Genomic DNA, 19,475 nt, shown 5'->3' on the forward strand with positions numbered 1-19,475 from the left:
CACTACCACTTTTCAAAAAGTAACCTTTCACACCTGAAGAATGTGTTTGCTAATCTGGAAAAGATAAATTCTATTGCATTTAGCAAATAATTTAACTTCTTCTTTTTAAATATAAACCTGATATTGTATTTCCATCAATTTTTCTCTAATTAGTTATGGCATAGCATCTGAAGACCAATTTCATGGGGAAAATTGGTACCCAATATATTTTAAACTTAGTACTGGAAATTATTTTTAAACAATGCCAATCGATTGCCGTGGGTAAAATTAACTAGGACGGTCTAATCAATCGGTCGAAAATTCAACACAACGTGGCAAAAATCGGTGGAAACAACAAACTGTTATTTGAGTGTCTTTTTTAACTTGAGCAAAGTGTGCCCTAATTACGCCAGTAACCAATTAGAGAAAAGTGCGGCTCTCTGATTGGCTTTTTACGTTGCGATGGCAGCGACACTGCGACAGCCAGTGCAAAAAAAGACTAGACAGGTCAGCCAGCAGAGTTAGTCTTGTTGCTCTGGCGCGGTTGTCTCGATCTTACAATGAGCTATGTCAAAATGCCAATTGGAGAACCACTCCCTTCTCTGATTGGTCGCCAGCGTCCTTGTGGCACTCTTTGCTAGGTTGAGACAAAAATCGCGAATGTAACAGTTTTTACGAGTCATTACAGTTTGTTGCATGTAAATACATATATGGTGTTCAGAAATTATTATTCATAGCTAAAATAAATCTCCGTGGCTATCTCGGTGCAGTCACGTATTCTGCGGGCTTTTACGGCACAATGGTTGCATAAATGCCTTTGAGCAATCAGCAATGCAAACCATTGCACAATTAAATACCGCAAATTACAGCTTTGCCGTGGCAAGTCTGATTAATCAGCGCGCACTTTGATTACTGGGATCAAAAGCTTGTTTGTAGCAAATTTCACAAATTGCATAACGATTCAGAAAATTTCCAACGATCAATCGCGCCGATAGAAAAAAAATAAACGTGCCGGCTCTCATTATTTTACCTTTCAACTCCAGGAAGGGAGGCTGAGGCTGCATTCATCCATTTTTTATGTGGGCGACAAAAAGACGTGCACCATTAAATCAGTTATCAGGCGCGTGTGCAGGCGCATTATGAGCTTGGCGAGCTTTATAGGCCGTGGAGAAAGAGGCCGATTAAAATCTTTATGCTCTTAATTGGTATGGATGCCCAACTGCCAGCCCCTATAAAGCTGGCTGACGTGTGTTGTAAAGCGGCGTGGATCTCAGCTATATCTGCACGTAAAGCACTGTGTGTGTCTTTGCCTCACTCGCCGCTCGTAAACTTTTGATGTATTTAATTAAATTAATGTCTGGCCGTAATTTTTACATCTCCCGCGATAAGAATGCCGAACGTGCGATCCGCTCGTCATCGTTGTTGCGGCCCAACGACTGCTTTCATCATTTTCACGTCTTTTCACCATCATGCGATTTTGCATAAATATTTTACGACGCGCTTCACCTGCAGCATCAGCCAAAAAATTGCCTGGCTGAAAATTCCAGCTGACCGAAACGGATTAGCTGACAGTGAATACACACACAATAGCCGTTAATGAGCGTGACTTGCCGTTGCTGCAAAAAGTGAATCGGTCACTGGGGCGTGTGCAGTTCACACTGCCAGTTTGTTTGTGTGCACGCTGGGGTTGGGAATTTAAGACGGTCGACAGATTTTTTTCTGTGCGTCTGATATACTTACGCCGGATGCCAAACTATCGTAGTACGATTTACGCAATATTAACACTTTTAAGCCATAATTCAAACCGTATTTGGAAACCAAAATCGCAAAAAGTCTAATAATAGATCACTTGGTAACTTTAAAATGTCTTTTCATGTATTTGTTTTTTTAATTTTTATGGTTTTGTTATCAGAAAAATTTAGTTAAGAGCTACGTTTAATCGCATCATTATTATTTATATCATTATTATTCATCATTGCTATTACGTCGGTTGCTGACTTCTGAAGAGCGAGATATGAACAAATTTAATATCATGAACTATTCCTAATTTTGATTGAAATTAATCATAATATTCTAAAATGGGTATAAAAATGGCAAAGAAATTGACTTTCAAAAATTGGGGAGGAAAATTATATGATTGGAAACCTGAACAATTTTTTTTAAATCCACATTAGTTAGTTTGTGAGAAAATATTATACAAAATATTTGCCCTTTTCCTCAGGATTTTATCCTACTTTGACGGCTTTCAATGATTTTAAGCATACGTCCCAAATATATGGCGATGCTTTTTGATCTCCAATTCAACGATTGGAAGTTCAGGAAAAATAGACCGTTGCCGAAAATTCACTGCCCTGAACACAAAGCAGTTTGAAAAGCTAAAAACTCTTCAAAAAATTTGAGCTCCCTGATAATGTGGTATTATATTGGAAAGAAAATCACTAGAAATTCCAAGATAGTCTGCTTGTACCATCTAAATGGCCCAAAGACCGTCTAAAATTAGTCAAATTCTTATTTCTCGACGAAGTAAACGTCTCAAAATCCCAACCCTTCTAATCGCGTTTGCACGCCCAACAACGGAGAAAATGCAATGCGGCGTCATTAATATGCATGCACGGCGTGCGGAATAAATATTCATTAAACCGCTAATCCGCAGTTGCTGCTTTGACAAGTAATGCGCCGAACATATCGCAAGAGGGAACAACCGATATTATTTCAGATTACCTGCTTCGATGTGTTGCACTTTGCCGGTAACTGCCCTCAGTAGAGCCGTTAGTGTCGCACTCACGGGCCGTAACAGTGTAGCAGATAATATTCGCCAGCGCCGCGTGACTAATTATTGTAGCCTTCATTATGCAAACGTCGGCCGACGGGCGAATTCACCAGCCAACGCGCCGCGGCGGCTTGCAACTGTCAAAACTCGCGGGCCGTAAATTTTACTGCCTGTCTGATGTGGTCAATGATGTATTGATTGCCGCCATAAAATTTTATGCGACACACTTATTGTGTGGCACAATATGCCCGTCGATTTATGTCCTTCGATCATTATTTGGTCATATTTTGAATGGCGATTGGAGTGAAAATTAAAACACCAGCTGCTCCATGTCACAATATTCTATTTAGACTTTCTAGATTTTGATATGATGCGATTCATCAAAAGGGATTCCAGCAAAATTCACGAAAATCCTTTTAGTCGTTCGTTCAAATTTTCCTGGTGGTCGTTTCCCAATTTCCCGGAAAATCCGTTTGCAAGAAAGCCTCGAATTTAACTGCAAGTTTTGCAATCTGCAAAAAATTCAAAATTACCTAAATGAGGCTTGATTTTAATAAAACTTATCTTAACCAAATTCAAGCTTCAAGTCGCTACTTTCCTGCACTATCCCAGAACTATTTTGTTGGTAAAATTTGGAAAAAATATCACGAACTTTTGCAAAAGTATAAAACTCGCACATCATTCGGCACGTTTCGGAGAGAGTATTCAAAAGATATTAAGTTTTTTTAAAGCCGACCCCTTTCCAAGAAATTTCAGCAGTTTCAAATTTGCTACAATTTTTACATTGTAACTACGGAGGTGTGGATCTTGCAAATCATAGATTCCATGTTGGCAAATTGTCATCTTTTATCAAACAATGTCGGATATGGTAGTGTAAAAACGCCTTTATTTTCGGATTGAAAAGTGCGTTTAACAGCAACAATCAAGAGAAAGCCTGAATAAAGTCTGCTAATTTTCTCAGATATTTAACTCCATCTTTTCATAGCAAATTCTAATTTTATCTGTCAGATCTATGAACTTTTGCAATTTTAAATTTTATTTACTTTAAGTTCAGAAAAGAATTGCAGTAAATATAGACAGAGCTCGTCATTTGAAAAGCAAAATATTTACAGCCAATTTCATCAAATAATAATTCAATAAACCCAGCAATGCATAGTTTGCTTATAAATAAATTTATTTTTGAATGTTCGCAGGATATTCCCTTAAGGCATGATCCAGATAACGGAATCATCTTCTCGGACAAGCGTTTGCTGCTGAAGGCGGTGAGCAGGAGGACAGCCGGCATGTACCAGTGCGTGGCCACGAATAGCGAGGGTTCGTCCAGGAGCGAGCCAGCCAACCTCAAAGTCATGTGTAAGTTTTGGCCGGATGGGTCCAGTGAACACAAACAGCAATGAACATGGCGTGCGTGTGTTTTGCCCTCGTTCTTTTTGAGCTTCCAATTGAAAAAATTCGAATGTAAATGTAAAAGTTCGACAGCGTGTGGCAAACAAATTTCTTTCGAAGCCTTTGATCCGCAACGCTGGCTTTTGAGCGCGATCCAAAACAAAAAGCACACCGAATTCTAGGTAGTGTGCGGTATTGGAAGCGAAAGCGAATATACAGCATGACAGAATCCAGTGTTCTAAAAGCGGGCGAAATTCAAGCACAAATAAATAAATAAAATGTAAACGGTGCAGAACTTTTTTGACATTCGTAAAAGAGAAAACAGCGGTGGCTGTGGCATGTTTATGGACCGTAAAAATTATTTTACAAGCCACAGATGCTGTGCTGAGGAAATGTACAGGTAAGCAAAAACTGCAGAGGATATTTTAGTCTAAATGGTACAGCAAATAAGAATGCAATATCCTCAGGCGCTCGAGGAAGTATACTTTTTATGCTTCAAATTTACCAAACCAGATCTTAAAATAACATTTTCCACAGAAATGACGAAAGCAAAATAAAATTAATTAAAAACTATGAAAAATTTTAATGCGGTGAAATTTAGACAGTTGACAATATTTTTGAGCTTCCCGATCCTTGCGGGACAATTTTAGCAATTTAATTGTACGTATAAATAAGACTGTCTAAAACATTTTGACTAGCTAAAAAATCTATGATCAACCGAATTTTAGGGCTCTCTCCTTGCTGAAATCAGGTCACTTTTATGCTCAATGATCCCAAAATTATTTTGGATCGAATACTAATTTTATGAATCAAAATGTTATTTTTAGACAGTTAATATCTTGATACATGAATCAAACAAAGAATTGTCAAAAAACTAAGTTTTATAAAAATTATTAATAGCTGATTTTCATTTTCTATTTAGAAATAAAATATAAACACATACAATTAAGTAAAAATTTACAAGATTCAAAGAGTACCTGATATGTCGGTAAGAATATTGAATATTGATTTTCCATTATGAATTAAGATTTTCAAAATATTTTCAAGGACGCATATATAAAGCACTTTTTCGTTCCATTTTGCAGTTAATTCTAAGTCAAAAAAATCTAAATGTTTGGGACAAATTTTCAATTTTAGATTAAGGAGTTGCCTACAAAAAATTATTCCATGATACACATATTTTTATAAAAAAATGAACTATTTGATATATTTAGATACAAAACTTCAAAAAATGTACCACGTGTTGAAATGAAATGCAAAACTCAGCGAATTCACAGTCAAGAAAGGTCAACACCGAGGATATAAAATCAAGAAAGGAGAGAACGGCTTAATTAGAACGCGGCGTCGCAGAGATAGGGCATGCGTGGGTCTTGTTCGGCTCACAAGAAGCTGCAGTCGCTTTTTGTCGACGGGCCGCCTTTGAGACGACACGTGTATAATAAAACACGCCATGCATCATCCATCCTCTCAGGCGCGGTGCTGGGCACATACGCGCGGCCCACTCTAGTGATGACTCGGCAAAAGCCTATCTGGCCAGTGCTGCTTTGTTTACGCTCCATGCGAGCTGCTTGCAAATTATATTCTCGACGCTGCACCTCCTCCCCCGCGCCCTAATCAATTATTCATCACGTCCGGCCATACGCAGTTTTGCTCCTCTCGTGCGGACAGCGCTCAGACCTTTATGTTTCGCAGTAAAAAGACGGCCGAACCATGAATTAATGAACAGACCGAGCAAAAAGCCAGATTTTCCTTATTTTTTTAGATAATATTTATTGTTTGGATTGTTGCAAGTCCAGCCAATTCAGGACAAAATAATCATATCATGAATAAAAACCAATTTTTACTTCAATTCTGATTTTTTGTTGCAGTTGCACCCGGGTGCAAGGGGGATGGGCAGCTGCAGATCGGAGCCCTGCGCCACGAGACCATCAGCGTACGGTGCGAACTGGACGCCGACCCGCCCGTCGTGCGCTTTAGCTGGACGTACAACCGCTCAAGGGACGTGCTGCACGTGTCCGCCGCCAGGGTGCGTTCCACCGGCCTCACCTCCATTCTGGACTACACCCCGGTCAGCGACGCCGACTTTGGCACCCTCGCTTGCTGGGCCAGCAACTCGATCGGAAGGCAAAAGTTGCCCTGCCTCTTCCACATCGTCCCAGCCAGTGAGTAAAACCAATAACAATTTTGAATGAATTAACGCAACCAGGAATTAAAATGAAACTCAAATTGATTTTTTTGCTAATTTACCACGCCTAAAGATTTTTAAGAAATGCCAGGATTGGCTTTGGCAAGAAACTTAATTTCTAATAAGATTATAAGGGTTTCAAAATGGATGACCTATCTGAAGCATTAAAATCTTGCTCTATTTATGATGATGGCTCTATGATGGTGACGAAACGTTGTTCTCAAATAAGTAAACACAAAGAATAAACCAGAAATCCTGGAAGTTTTATTTTGAAGATATTATTTTGTACAAATCACGTCCATATTTTTCAAAATAGTTTATCAAACTGATCAAAATAAGCCGTTTTATGGCTTCAATGTAAGACACAGTCTTTGTCATCAAATAATTTTGATGAGTTTGACTAGCACACCAGGTCTCTAGAATAGTATATCACGAGCAAACAGAGTACGCCACGACCAAAGCAAAATCCTTTTGGTATCGACAGATCCCAACTCAGCTGCTTTGGGCCTTAATCTGTGAGATGTGTTGTTGTGAGTTTGCAAATCCCCTCGTCGGCTCCTCTAAATCTTTTATAACAAGTTAATTTTGATGAGACCACGCCGCTTAAATAACTCTTGACGCCCTTTATTTTCAGAACTCCCTAATCTCGACGCAAGTCATTTGTTGTTTTATTTTAAATAATCTTTCCATATTATTGCAAAAAATAATGTCAAATGATCTTGCGCTGTACAATTCGCTAAGTTTCGGCCCCGCATGCGCAGGAATCGGAATTGCAGTACTTCAGCTAAAAAACAAAATGCATACTGCAGTAAAGAGAATATTTTGAATCAAAACGCTTGGTGAAAACGTTAATATCTTAAAGATGAGTGACGAAATCCTTTCAACCTCGTCATTGCGACCATTGCGATCTTGCAAGGTGCAGTGCACCCCGTTTCAGAATTCTGAAATGAGGTGCAGAGCCGCGTTGTGAGCCACCAGCCGCCTATATTAGGCGAGCCGCCGCAGCCGCGAGATTTAGGCGGCTAAGCCGGTTTAGCCAGCATCCGACGAAAATTGGGCGGCTCAGACCTCTACTTGCAACTAATTAATGGAACCAAAACTTAGCTTAAAGAGTTAAATTCTGTTCTTAATATTACGAACAAATTCTAGAAAGGAATATAGAAAAATTCCATGCAACTTCCTGTAGACTGCAAACTATTTTACAATTAAGAGGATTTAAAATCCGTGATATTGTTTCTCTCCCATTAAAAAATTAGGCTTTCAAACCATGAAAGTAGCAATGTAATTTCATTTTTAACAGTACCAATCAGTTCATGAAGGTTTAGTTAGGTAAGAAGGAAGCCAATTCACTTAGTCGAAAAATCGATACGACTTAACAAAAATCAGTGGAAACGTATACACCATGGTTATACTAAACCGGTTTTTGTTCTGAACCTTGCAAAAAATGACAAAATCGCCGGCGACCAATCACAGCAAGGAGTGTTTTTTTTATTTCGCTTGCTACTGCCACTAACGACTCGCTATGTCAAAAAGCCAATCAGAGAACCGTTCCCTTCTCTTAATGGCCGCATTTTTTGCAAGGTTTAGACCAAAAAACGCCAAAGTTTTTACGTTTCCGTCGATTTTCGGCATGACATGTCGTATTGTCAACTGAATGATTCGGCTGCCTATCGAATTACATTGTCAAAAATGACATTCCAATATGCTGCTTAAAATTAATATTATAAATATTAAAAAATATTTTGCAGGCAGCTCATTCAGCAGTGTGTTTTCAATCAGTAAGCGTATAGCGACAATAATTCCTACATCATCAAGCTAAACGTACACACGTATAAGCCGTAACAGACGTGGAAAAGCAATCGCGCGATGTAATATCTCGCGGTAGCACCTCATGTAGCAATAAATCGCTCTCGGTACAGATGTTGGAAAGTCGAGCGATTTACAAGCCACACGGCGGGTATTTGTAGCTCATCATGTGAAATAATTTAAACTGTTCCCGAATGCGGCAAAAAGCTTATCTGCGCGGAGTCGCATAAATCTCGTGCGCAAAATAGCGATTCGCCCGTCGATTCAATAGAATCGCGCGCGTGGCAGATATAGCGGCTGCTAAAAATCCGACGAGCCCGTAAAAGTTTTCCAGCAAAAAATCGACTGCTCGAGAAGGCGATTTTTGCGGTCGCAGATTTATGGCCGGCGCTTGTGCCGAAAGAGAGAGAGAGAGGTTGCTCGGCGGCACTGCTATAAATCTATAAAGATCAGGTCGCACAGATAAGCTGCTAATAACAGGTCCTAAGGCTTTTGTATCGTCGCCCCACTTGGAGTTCCTCGAGGGGCTGCTGGGGCCCGCCAAGGGGCCACACCAACATTGCCGATACATCACCGGCACGCCAATTAAATGAGCTGCATCTGGCCAGAACGGAAACTTCCGCGCCTCCATTATCGATAATTTTACTTTTTTTACCGCAGCACACGAATTCACGCCCTTGATTTTTTTCTCTCCGCAGCCGCTGGAGCGGGTTAATTGATTGATGAGTGCGCAGAGGTGAAAGATGAAGTGACTTTTTCGGCAGCAAACTAGATGGTTTTAGCTCTGCTATCTGAAATGACCGCGGCCGTCGTTTGCTCAGGCTTTGGACGTTCTGGAAATCTTGAAAATTACGCCAAACATTTCCCAAATTTATCTGTATTGCTACCATAGTGATTAAAATTACTTTGGGCCTTACAATTTCTTTTTTTTTTAAATCTTGAGTGCAATTCGACTAAACAAATCATGCGATGTGATATTTTTGACTTTTCAAAATTTATTTATCTATTTATTTAAACCATCAAAACTAAATAAATGCCATCAAAATCACTAAAATTTCGCAAACCTCCATAGATGGCTTATATTGCTATATCGAGTTTCCTTGTGAGCCCCTGTGGCGAGGGTTCGGCTCGAGGCTGATGAGCGATTAATGCACCTCTGCGGTGGTCCAATTGAAATCTCAAAGCTGCGCACCCTTTCGCTCTCTGTCGTACGCCTGCCGCTGGATGAGTGAAAAATGGCAGAGAAATGTGTTGTCAGTCGGATCGCGTGCAGGGCAGGCAGGCGCGAGCGTTGATTTATGCGCGTCAAAAATAAAAATTCATCGAAATTCCGCCGCCGCAATGCAAATTTTCGCGTATATTTTGCATAATTCAAATCGCACAGCGGCACTTTCGGCCGCAAAGCATGTGCGCTGTGCATGCTTGTCGAATTCGGGCAATAAATTTAAATATTAAATTCCACGCCGCGCAACCGGCGCCGCCAGATTTTTACGTCCTCATTACAGATTTTGCGCGGATGTTGTTTTGCCTTGTTGGCTGGTTCAATCTGTGCCGATTCCGGATTTGAATAACGGGGTTTGGCCTGGCGTGTCGTTTATTATTTTATCGGGAACATGCGGAATGTGTTACCGGCGTGTGCTTTCGTTTAAAAATTACACCGATTAGGCACGATAAATAGAGGGCTGTTATTATCGGACGATAGTATACAGATTTTCTGGGCCTGCAACCATCAAATCATGCATTTTTAAGACATGAAACCGTTGTATAAAATTCTCCAAATCGAAATAATCACAGAGAGCACCTAAAATTGTCTAATACCGTCAATATATCGATAAAATGCTTCCGGAAATTGTCATTTTCGGTCGCATTTGATTTTTTACAAGACAAGTACAATTTCTTGGAACGCCTCTTTTCTAAATTCCTCTTGAGTTACGCCCTCCGTTCACATATAATTTATTATGTATACGTGTTTTTTGCGTTATGGAAGAAATACAGTGCAAAGACAATAATAATTAACGTAATTTTTATTGTGGCACGCCTTTGGCGTGTATTAAAAATAATTTTTACTAATTTTGTAGATATATTAAAAAGCATTGTTTTTTGTTGTAAATTAATAAATTCTATGTTGTATTCTTTTATGCACCAATAAAAATATAAATCAAATAAGAATCCATCTAAACCTTGCTAAATATCACCATTTTTTTAAAAAACATTACATAAAAATTTAAATAAATAATATCGACCTCGAACACAAAAATGCCTTTTTGTTACCTTTTGTCAAATTTCCTGTGAGCCGTCTGGGAGGAGGCAATTGCCAAAATATCACGTCCAGAATGAAAATGCCGGCCGCTTGACAAGGTAACAACAGCAGCCGCAATTACTGTTTCTTGTGTGCCGTTTTAGACGAGGTTAGTGCGGTGGCGAGAAAAAATTCAGTGTCGAGGCAGCTTGTTTTCTGGCAGCCAGGTTGAAAGAGTCCATACATCATAGAGAGAGTGCTGCAGAGCGGTAGCAATTTTCCCGCCTGCCGAGACTTTTTCGTGGCAATTTCGGAATCGGCACCGCGGCAAAAACGTAATAGCTCTCACGCGCGCGCTCCTGAGCAGTCAGCAAAGAAGTGGCAAGGTGAAATATGAAAGATTGATTCACTGCAGCCGCTGCCCGGGGGTGGGCCGGGGGTGGGCCGCCAGGCCAGATTATATATTTTTTCGGGCACACCCGCACAATAACAAGCGCGAGCACCTCTATCTCGCTCAATGTCATTTTTCATTTCTTCAATACCGGGCCTCCTGTTATTATATTTGTGCTTTTCACCCACTCTCAAGGCTGCAGCTTTTTATTTCGCTCGGCGCGCTGCGTTTGTATAAAGACAAGATAAATGAGGCCCCCGCGGAGTGATGATAATGTTTGTCCTTTTATAGTGTGACGAGAGAGCAGCGAGCGAGCGCCGGCAAACAACAGCCCCATCGAGTTTTGTTAAGCCCACAAATTTCCCTTTATGTCACTCGAGAGAGATTTAAAATTCAAGCTGCTGCTGCTGCTCAAGAAAATAACAATTCGCACCGTTTTCACCCGCTCCTTTGCCCTTTCTTTAGTTTTCCTCTTCCGCCGCCTGCTTTTTCTATTTATTTATTTGCGAAACTCCATTTCCATGACAAGCGAACGCAAACATCGAAACGCGCGAGCATCAGCACTTCTTCTCCTGGCACGCCACGACCCTTTCCTCCCGCTCATGCGATCAAATCAGCCCCGCAGTCGGCATCATTGCCACCTCGACCCAACTTTTCCCCAATTCGCTCTTTTTTCCTTTTTGCCTCCATCAGCTCGGGCGAGATTAAAACCGAATTGCTCCGTCTGCTGCGGCCGCTGCTGCTAAACACCTCTGCCGTCTGTTTAAAAGTATCCAGCCGAGATTAGGGAAACTTTCCGTCTGGCTGTGAACATTTTTTTTCGCCGGCCGCAAAGTTTCCTTAAGTGAAATAGGTTTTAGCGAAAGGTCAGGAAAAGAAAAACAAACTATTCCGCGAGATGTTCATTATTTGTTTGATTTTTGAAGTTAACATTATATATAGGATTAATTTTAACGTATCAGTAAATTTTTTAAATACATTTTATTTGAAACTTTTCCTGAAAATGGTTACAATAATTTAACTTCCTGATGCAATATTTTTACTTTTCAATCAAGAGACGAACGTTTTTACAAACGTCAGCAATAATTTTTTATTACATTTTAATTTGAATTACCAAGCAAATACATTTGTGATCTTCTTTTTCATGATTTTTCAGCTATAGTTGAATTTTTACGTCTTGAATTTAATACGATATCGAATCTGGGCAATACGATAAATTTGACGTTATTTTAAAGTGCTTTAAATTCCATAATTAGCTAAAAAAAACTACTTCTTATAAACTGAAAAATCGTTTAAAAAAACTCCACAGTCCTTAAGTTTTTTCTTGGGACTACCAACCGAAAAAATTTCCATTTATTTTCCCATTACCTTTTTATTTTGCTTTCGCGTCACCTATAATTATGGGCAACCCCTTTGCCCGTGCTGATGTTACAGAAACACCGCGTCCTCCAGACCACTGCGTCGTTTCCAACAGCAGCATCTCTCCATCCGGCCTCGAGGTCGTCTGTTTGGCCGGCGAAGATGGCGGTCTACCGCAGTACTTCGTCCTGGAGGTGTCCGAGGCGAGGAACAACCCGCTGGACAGACGGCGGGACGATTCTGACCCAGACTCGGACGACTCGGAGGAGCAGGTGGTGTCGGTGGGCGCTGCCGTGCAGGCCGATGGACCCATCAGGCTGGCCCCCGTCTCCAGAATCGTGTCGCACGAGCCCAAGTTTGCCCTGGAGAGCCTCGACCCCGGCAGAACGTACGACCTGTCGGTGTATGCAGCCAACGCCAGGGGCAAGAGTGAGGTGGTCATCCTGCCCAAGGTCAGGGTGCTCGCGTCTGAGGAGCACCGGCTGGCAAGCACAGGTGAATTTATTTTTATTTAATTTTAATTCTTTTTTTCAATAGAAGGCTTAGAATAAATATTTAATTACTTAGATACACAAACTTTTCCAGCAAAATTATTTTAGAATCTAGTAGAAAAATAGTAAAACGTAATTGGATCTAATTTTATGGCCTGAACGTCATAGCATCCACAGAAGCATTTTTGTTAGTAAATGTTGCACATCCCTTGCAAATTTTTAATTTGTCAGAGGTCCAAATTAGGGTGGATGCCGGAAGAAAGAAAGTAATATAATTCAGTTTAAGTCAGGTTTATGTTCTAAACTGAAATACAACCTCTACCTTCGGAAATTTAATTACAATTTTTCTAAAATCACAAGCAATTGCTTTGTTGTGCGATCTTAGGCAACACAGTTGTGGACGAAGTGACGCAGCCGGCCGCCTTGGTGCTGGGCGCCTTGGTGGCCGTGGCCTCGCTGGCCCTGTGCTGCCTGTTCGCGGCCGTGGCCACCGTGCTGTGCAAGCAGCGCCGCTCGAGCCGGCCGCGGGCAGCCGTCAAGCCACCAGCCGTAGAGGAGGAGAAGCCAGCCGTGGAGCTGAGCGTGATCAGCGCGCCAGCCACGGTGCGGCCGCACCGCCACCTGCCCATGCTACGCCGCAGCCAAGTGGAAATGGAGCACTGCCAGCAGCAGGAGGCGCTGCTCCCCAAGGAGACCATCACCATCATGGGCGGCCCGGCCCACCAGCAGGCCCCGCAGGACATCTGCGGCACCTGGAGGCGGAGTAAAGCGGAAGTTCCTCGATTAGGTGAGTGCTGAAATTTGTAAGTCGGGGTATGGAAAAATATTTTTGCAAAGTCGTTAGATACGATTAAATACAATTAACCAGCCTGTTGGCTCACATAGCTAAGGCATTTTCATGAGTGTCATGGCAAAATGGCATATTTTTAATATTTTGGGGATGTTTTACTGACTGCCTAATGTCAGAGGTTGTTAATTTAGTGAATCAAAATTCTCAAACAGCTCAACAAGCTGGAAGGTACACCGGCGCTGACTCGCCACTCGCTGGTTTTTGCACCTTTGCAATGGCTACAGGGAGGAATTTCAATAGAAAACCACAGTGCGGGGAGGCGGAAAGAAGGTCATATATATATTGGACTAAAGCTTCTCGGTGGCCACCGTGTGTTATATGTTTGGCGGTGATGATGGTGTGCTCATGGTCCACGGAATGTGCTGAGCAGAGGTTCTTAAATAAGAAAAGAAAAACTCTTAGAGGCTATACATGCGGAAATTAATTTAATACGAAAAAAATCGTGAAACCTCATAACCATTTAATGATGCTGATGTCTAAATAGAAAAATAATAAATATGATAAAATCGCAAAAGATTAAAATTTTCCTGGTTTTGCCTGGTTTTGATCTTTCTTTTTTTAGTAATACTGTAATTGTCTTCAGAAGGTATTTTTTATGAATAATAAATTTATAACAGTGTTCCATATTTTATAATGATTAAACTTAAATCATTATATGTCCACAAATGATTTCAAAAAGCCCCCCACCTTTGTCTCATTTTGAAAAATCTACCCTGAATTTTAAAATGTTAATATTATTAATTAACGAAGAACATGAGTTAAATATACAGATTGCAAAAGATTCCAGTCATCCAGAAAACGTTCTTTTGATATTTCTTTTTCGAAAAAAGCGGTGGTGGGAAAAATCGGACAGACCTAGCTGCAAATTGCCCGATCACCCAAAAGATGATTTCCAGCCGTCTGCTTTTTGCGCACTTCACCAACAGACGCTTGCTTTTTATTCTCGTGAAGCGAAACGAAAATTAAGCCTCTTATGGATCGTCGGAAAATCTCGCAAATGAGCATTCGAATGAATATGTGCAAGAGCCGTCAGAATAATGGGAAATTTTATAGATATTCAAAGTGGGCGTGCGATCGAGCAAACTCTCTGCTTCAGCTCGAATGGCTAATTGAAGGAAAGTGGCAATTGCGTGGAAGGAAAAGTTTTTGTGCGTCAGTGAAATACCGCCTATTTGGGCTGATAAATGAAAATGAATAAAGCAGCGCGGGTGGACCCCTCGAAAGAAGATTTAAATAAACACGTCATAAGAGAGAAACTGGCGGAGGAAAAGAGAACGCCGAGCGCGACGAGAAAAGTTTCGACGTGGAGAAAGTTATGAATTAATTTAAAACTTGCACACTCGCGTTCGTTGTGTGTACGAATAAAAGTTGGACGCTTTGTGTTTTGAGTATAACGTTAATTGAATTCCTCCGCGGCAGGGCGCGAAGCTAAGGGTGCCTTGCTACTGGCCGCTCATAACTCTCAAGTGAAACAGGTCGCTTTATTGAAATCTATCAAGATGGAAGTTATTGCTCTTCAAAATTTCACTAAGAGCCGAACAAAAAAGTCTCAATGCATCTTGTCAGACCCACTTTAAGACGGAGGTTTTTTTTTAGAAATGTGAATTATTTCCGAATACTGTTAGAAAAAAAAGGGAAAAATGTATATCCACGGCCAAAACTTCTGTAATAGAGCTGTTAGTTGGTGTCAGGGTTTCCCCTGACCATATAAAACGTTCAGTAATAATATATATCGATCTAAACGATGTAAAGTTTGTGGGTGCCCAAAGGGGAGAGAGACTCAGGTATTGAAACCACGACTTGCAGGGATGACTATAGCTCCTCGACTCGCTTCTTCTACCGACTGCGGACCGAGCGAGACGTCGGCTACCTGGACCTGATTCGAACCTCAGGCGCGGTCAAAAATGCAATTCCAGTGCTACATATTAAGGCGTGGTTCGAATTTCTTAAAATTGCATGATCCGTGTCGCAACGATTTGGAGCGAATGAAAAATTGCTCAATATTCTCAATTTTACAACCTCACCACACCTTTATTGAATTAATTTAGACAGCGTTGAAACGTTCTGAGAAGCTGAAGTTAACTCGGCTGCTAGTGTGGCACAAACGATACACATACAATAGATCAAGCAGAGGCCAACCAGCTTGGTTGCTTACTTAGCCTCGCACACCACTGCTCTCAGCGTGCGCCAAACTAGGAGAGACTAAAATAGGAGAGTGCATGAACTCGCTCACAAAACTAGAGTTGAATTCAGCGGCAAACACGGTGTGTGGCAAAAGTTTAGTTCGCCGGCCCCTTTTATGATATCCAATTGCTCGTCAGCCGGCTGGAAATCCTCCAGTAGCAGAGGCGGCTTTCTGTGTGCGTCGCGTATAATTAAAGAGCTAGCACATGCGACACGACTTCTTCTTCTTCTCGGGGCTCACCAAGGAAGTTGCCTCACTCGCTATTTGTGCAGCTCCCCGGAACAAAGCATCTCGCAGAGCAAATTACAGCGTGTCATAATGCCTCCTTTGAGCAACAATCGGCAACAATTGAATTAGAACACGTTGTTCTATGGCTCCGCATTCGGCGGAGAAAGAGGTGAGCTCGCACCTCCTTCTCTAGGCCAAAGTTTGCGACTAAAAGACGGCGATTATTGCTTTGTCCTCTGCAGCAATTATGCCGGCGAGTCAGAGAGGAAAGTAAGTAGAGTCTCTTTTGTCGAGTGTGTGCACTCATTTTTGCAGCCAATGCCCTTTGGTGCTTTTTGCGCCGTTCCGCTCTCTCTCAGTCGCCCAACTTTTGCAATTTCCTTCCTCGACAACGAAATCCGCGGAAAATTGCCACTGTTTGTATGCTAATTTTCTGCCCTCGCCAGCACAGTAATGAAAAGCCGTTCACGAGTGTGCACGCACGGTTTTTGCTTGGAAATCATATAACGCCGCCGGAGAGCATTGTTTGGCCGACTCCATTCCATTCCACAAAAATTCCCCCCTCTAATTGGACACAAATGTTCCCACTGACCAAGCAAAAAATTCTGCGACTCACTTAACCAAATAAAATACACATTATTAATAAAAGTAACCAGATTTATAATCATGAATGAAAGTTAGTGGCTAAATTTGGGGTTAACTACGACTGTGAGCAATCAAATATTTTATTCGTCTGAGCTTCCATTCGTCAGGCGACCATCAAATGAGCACAAATCATTCAGTTTTAAGACAATTTTTGTTCGTGTGAGAAACTTACTCCGTATCTTGAAATTTTGAGCATAAATTTTCAATCCAAATATGTTTTTTTACAAGCCCCACAAGTCCGAAAATCATATTTTCGTGTATATATGCGAAGAGATGAGACCATTGCAAAATTTAAATCAGTTATGTTATTGCTTCGGGGCAATAAATTATTTTAAAAGTGCACGTCATTAAATTTCAATTAAATCGGTACATTTCTGGTTCAGAAAAGCTTTCTACTTCAAATCTGTGTTTCCCACATCTTCCGTCAAAGCAATTTTTTCGCTTGCTGCTTTCTTGAACAAGTACGTGTTAATTAATGTGCTTCAGTTCGGAATTGTTGCACAGAATTGCCCTCATTAAAAAGGTGCTTTGGTCTGTCCTTATTTCAGTTAAAAATGGGTCACAGAAACATATTTATTTGCTTTTTGATTCACCACCATTTGCGTGAATCCTTTTGTTCGTTTTCAAATCCTCCCAAATTAAGTGCATTTACTAGTCTCACTATTGCTAAAAAAAGATTAATGTGAAATTGATTAGTTCTTTCTTCATAATTAGTATTAATTAAGTATATTATTTGATTATTTAACGCCGTGTAAAAATTGTTTTTGTTCAGCTCTCAGGCGATTGATGGTTTATAATTCTTTGGAATGCAGCATAAACTATTTTCAGGGCATTGAATTCGAACTGAAAATTAAAATTCAGTTTCTTTCTTACAGTTGTTTTCTTAAATTAATTAAAATGCCATTTTCATCCTTTCCATTATGCAATTGAAACCCTTCTTAATCGACTTAGAAACCGTCTAAAAGAAATGATTTTGGCTAAAAGAGTGTCTAAAGTTTACAGCTGCTATGTCAACGTAATTTCTACAATTTCAAAAGTAATGTGTCTCATTTTCTGTTGCAGCAGAACCAGACCTGATTGTGTCCAAAGCCGAAGTAGTTCTCCACCTGCAGAATCCAGGTTTGGCCCCAAAAACCATCCCTGCGGAAATGTGCATCGAATACCTCAGCAACTCGGAACAAATCACTCAAATATAGGCTGAGAAACTGTTTGTTTCGTCTTAAATGCATTTATAAAAGTTCAGGGAAATGAGATATTACCAAAAGCTGACGATTAGCGAAGTGACACGAACTTGGAGTGATTTAAATGATATTTTTGCCAAATGAGTGCTTGTTGAAGTGACCAAGTCGTCGCTTCAAGTGCCACCATAAACGCTTTAAAGCGCGCGCCAAATGCTCAACTGTGGTCCAATGGACATAAGAAGAAGATGAAGAAAAACTTTATTATTGCCGACGACTCTCTTAAGTAAGATTTGTTGAAAGCGAGCCAAAAGATTTTATCCCACGTGCTGGTTAGAGCCGGTTGTATTATATTTATTATTATTTGTAAAAAAGTGAAATGTGCTAAATCATGTTCCGCCGCAAATCGCGTGTTGGAGATAATTTAAATTTAAACTTGTTCTTGCATTACCTATTTGAGATTTTATAAATAAAAGGAAAATTTAAAAAATGTCTTCACATAGTTAGATTGAAAAGAGATTTTATTAGATTAACCCAAAGACTATTGTGGACTTTCATCGGAAGAAAAATGTATATTAAATTATCTGTCTCCACCAACTGAACTGTTACCAAAACCTTGCACACACACACACACACTCAAATTTCTATAAACGATATTTACGTTTGCTGCGTTGTTCAACGTGTAATTTATGTAAAATGTACAAATTAATTTATGTAGCATGCGCGTTGCCGTACTCACAACAAAAGGGAAATACTGTATTATCGAGTGGACGGAGCCACGCAGAAAAATAAAGATATCTTTTGAAGCGGTTGTTAAACGCAAAATCACAATTCTCTTTGAGGCGCAGTCCTCTGTATTCTATTCTCTTCTTTGCAAGCTCAAAAAAGTGCTCAACGAAGTTTGAAATAAAGCGGGAGCAAACACCAAAAATCTTCTGTGTGGCTCTCTCGCTCGCACGTACGTACAATTTCTATTACCTTTGCGTTGTGCTGGAAATCCGAATTTTCGCCACTGAGTTCACTCACGGACAGAGCCAGCTGCCGAAATTCTCTCTCCTTGCGCGTGTCGCAAGGGAGAGTTGTGTTTGGTGTAACAAACAGCAATTAAAGCAATGGCTTAGAAAATACCACCTTAGCGTGTTTTTTTCCCTGAACACCTTCTAGTTCAATCTGCCGGAAACGCGAGTTTCCCTAAAAACCAACAAAACCACCCCATCATTTCCCCGGAGGATTCTTTTCCCTAGATTGTAATTCTTCAAGTTGGAAATAAAAAATAATTCTCCTCTGTTACTAAGTCATTCATTAATAATTTAGCCGAATGGGTTGGAGTGGAAAACGGTCCTGCGAGTAGGAGGATGACGGTCGGCCCGCCTCGCCTTCTAGATTGATAGAGCGGCCGGAGTTGCCTGCACGGCCCTCTGGGAACGAGCAAATCAGTGTCTACAACTCTCGCAATGATGTTTGCACCTGCGACCGCCGCACAGTTCCTCGCCAACCTGCTGTAATTGCTTGTCGCCGATTGATAAAATGTCGCGCCACGAAATGGTTCCTTTTCCACTCTTCACGTCTTCATTTCTTCTGTCAAGGGCGAACAACTGAATATTACATCTATAAATTCTCATATACTCACTATTTTTTGTGACAAACTTTGAAGTAAACAATTAAAAAATAAATACAAAAATCACGGTTTTTATAGCATTACGACCAAAATGCGATGTATTTTTGGCAAAATAAAATGCAAAACATGATTTCATCTATGGGGGTCTAAATGAGAGTATGACCT

General features: G+C 40.7%; 1 protein-coding gene across 3 annotated transcripts in view; it reads left to right on the forward strand.

Moving 5' to 3' along the window:
- Positions 1–18,822, forward strand: part of side (sidestep) — a 172,875-nt gene extending 154,053 nt beyond the window's left edge. Inside the window, exons 10-14 of one of the 3 annotated variants that reach the window (XM_065483357.1) lie at positions 3,943–4,102; positions 6,004–6,297; positions 12,191–12,610; positions 12,992–13,393; positions 13,609–17,490. In XM_065483357.1, coding sequence (XP_065339429.1) covers positions 3,943–4,102; positions 6,004–6,297; positions 12,191–12,610; positions 12,992–13,393; positions 13,609–13,880 — 1,548 coding nt within the window. In that variant the 3' untranslated portion in view covers positions 13,881–17,490. Of the gene's footprint in view, positions 1–3,942; positions 4,103–6,003; positions 6,298–12,190; positions 12,611–12,991; positions 13,394–13,608; positions 17,491–17,576 lie in introns of those variants that run through there. The other 2 variants (XM_065483360.1, XM_065483358.1) reach the window with 2 other exon arrangements.
- Positions 18,823–19,475: the final 653 nt, after the last annotated feature.

Source organism: Cloeon dipterum, chromosome 3, assembly GCF_949628265.1.
Source record: "Cloeon dipterum chromosome 3, ieCloDipt1.1, whole genome shotgun sequence".
NCBI lineage: Eukaryota > Metazoa > Arthropoda > Insecta > Ephemeroptera > Baetidae > Cloeon > Cloeon dipterum.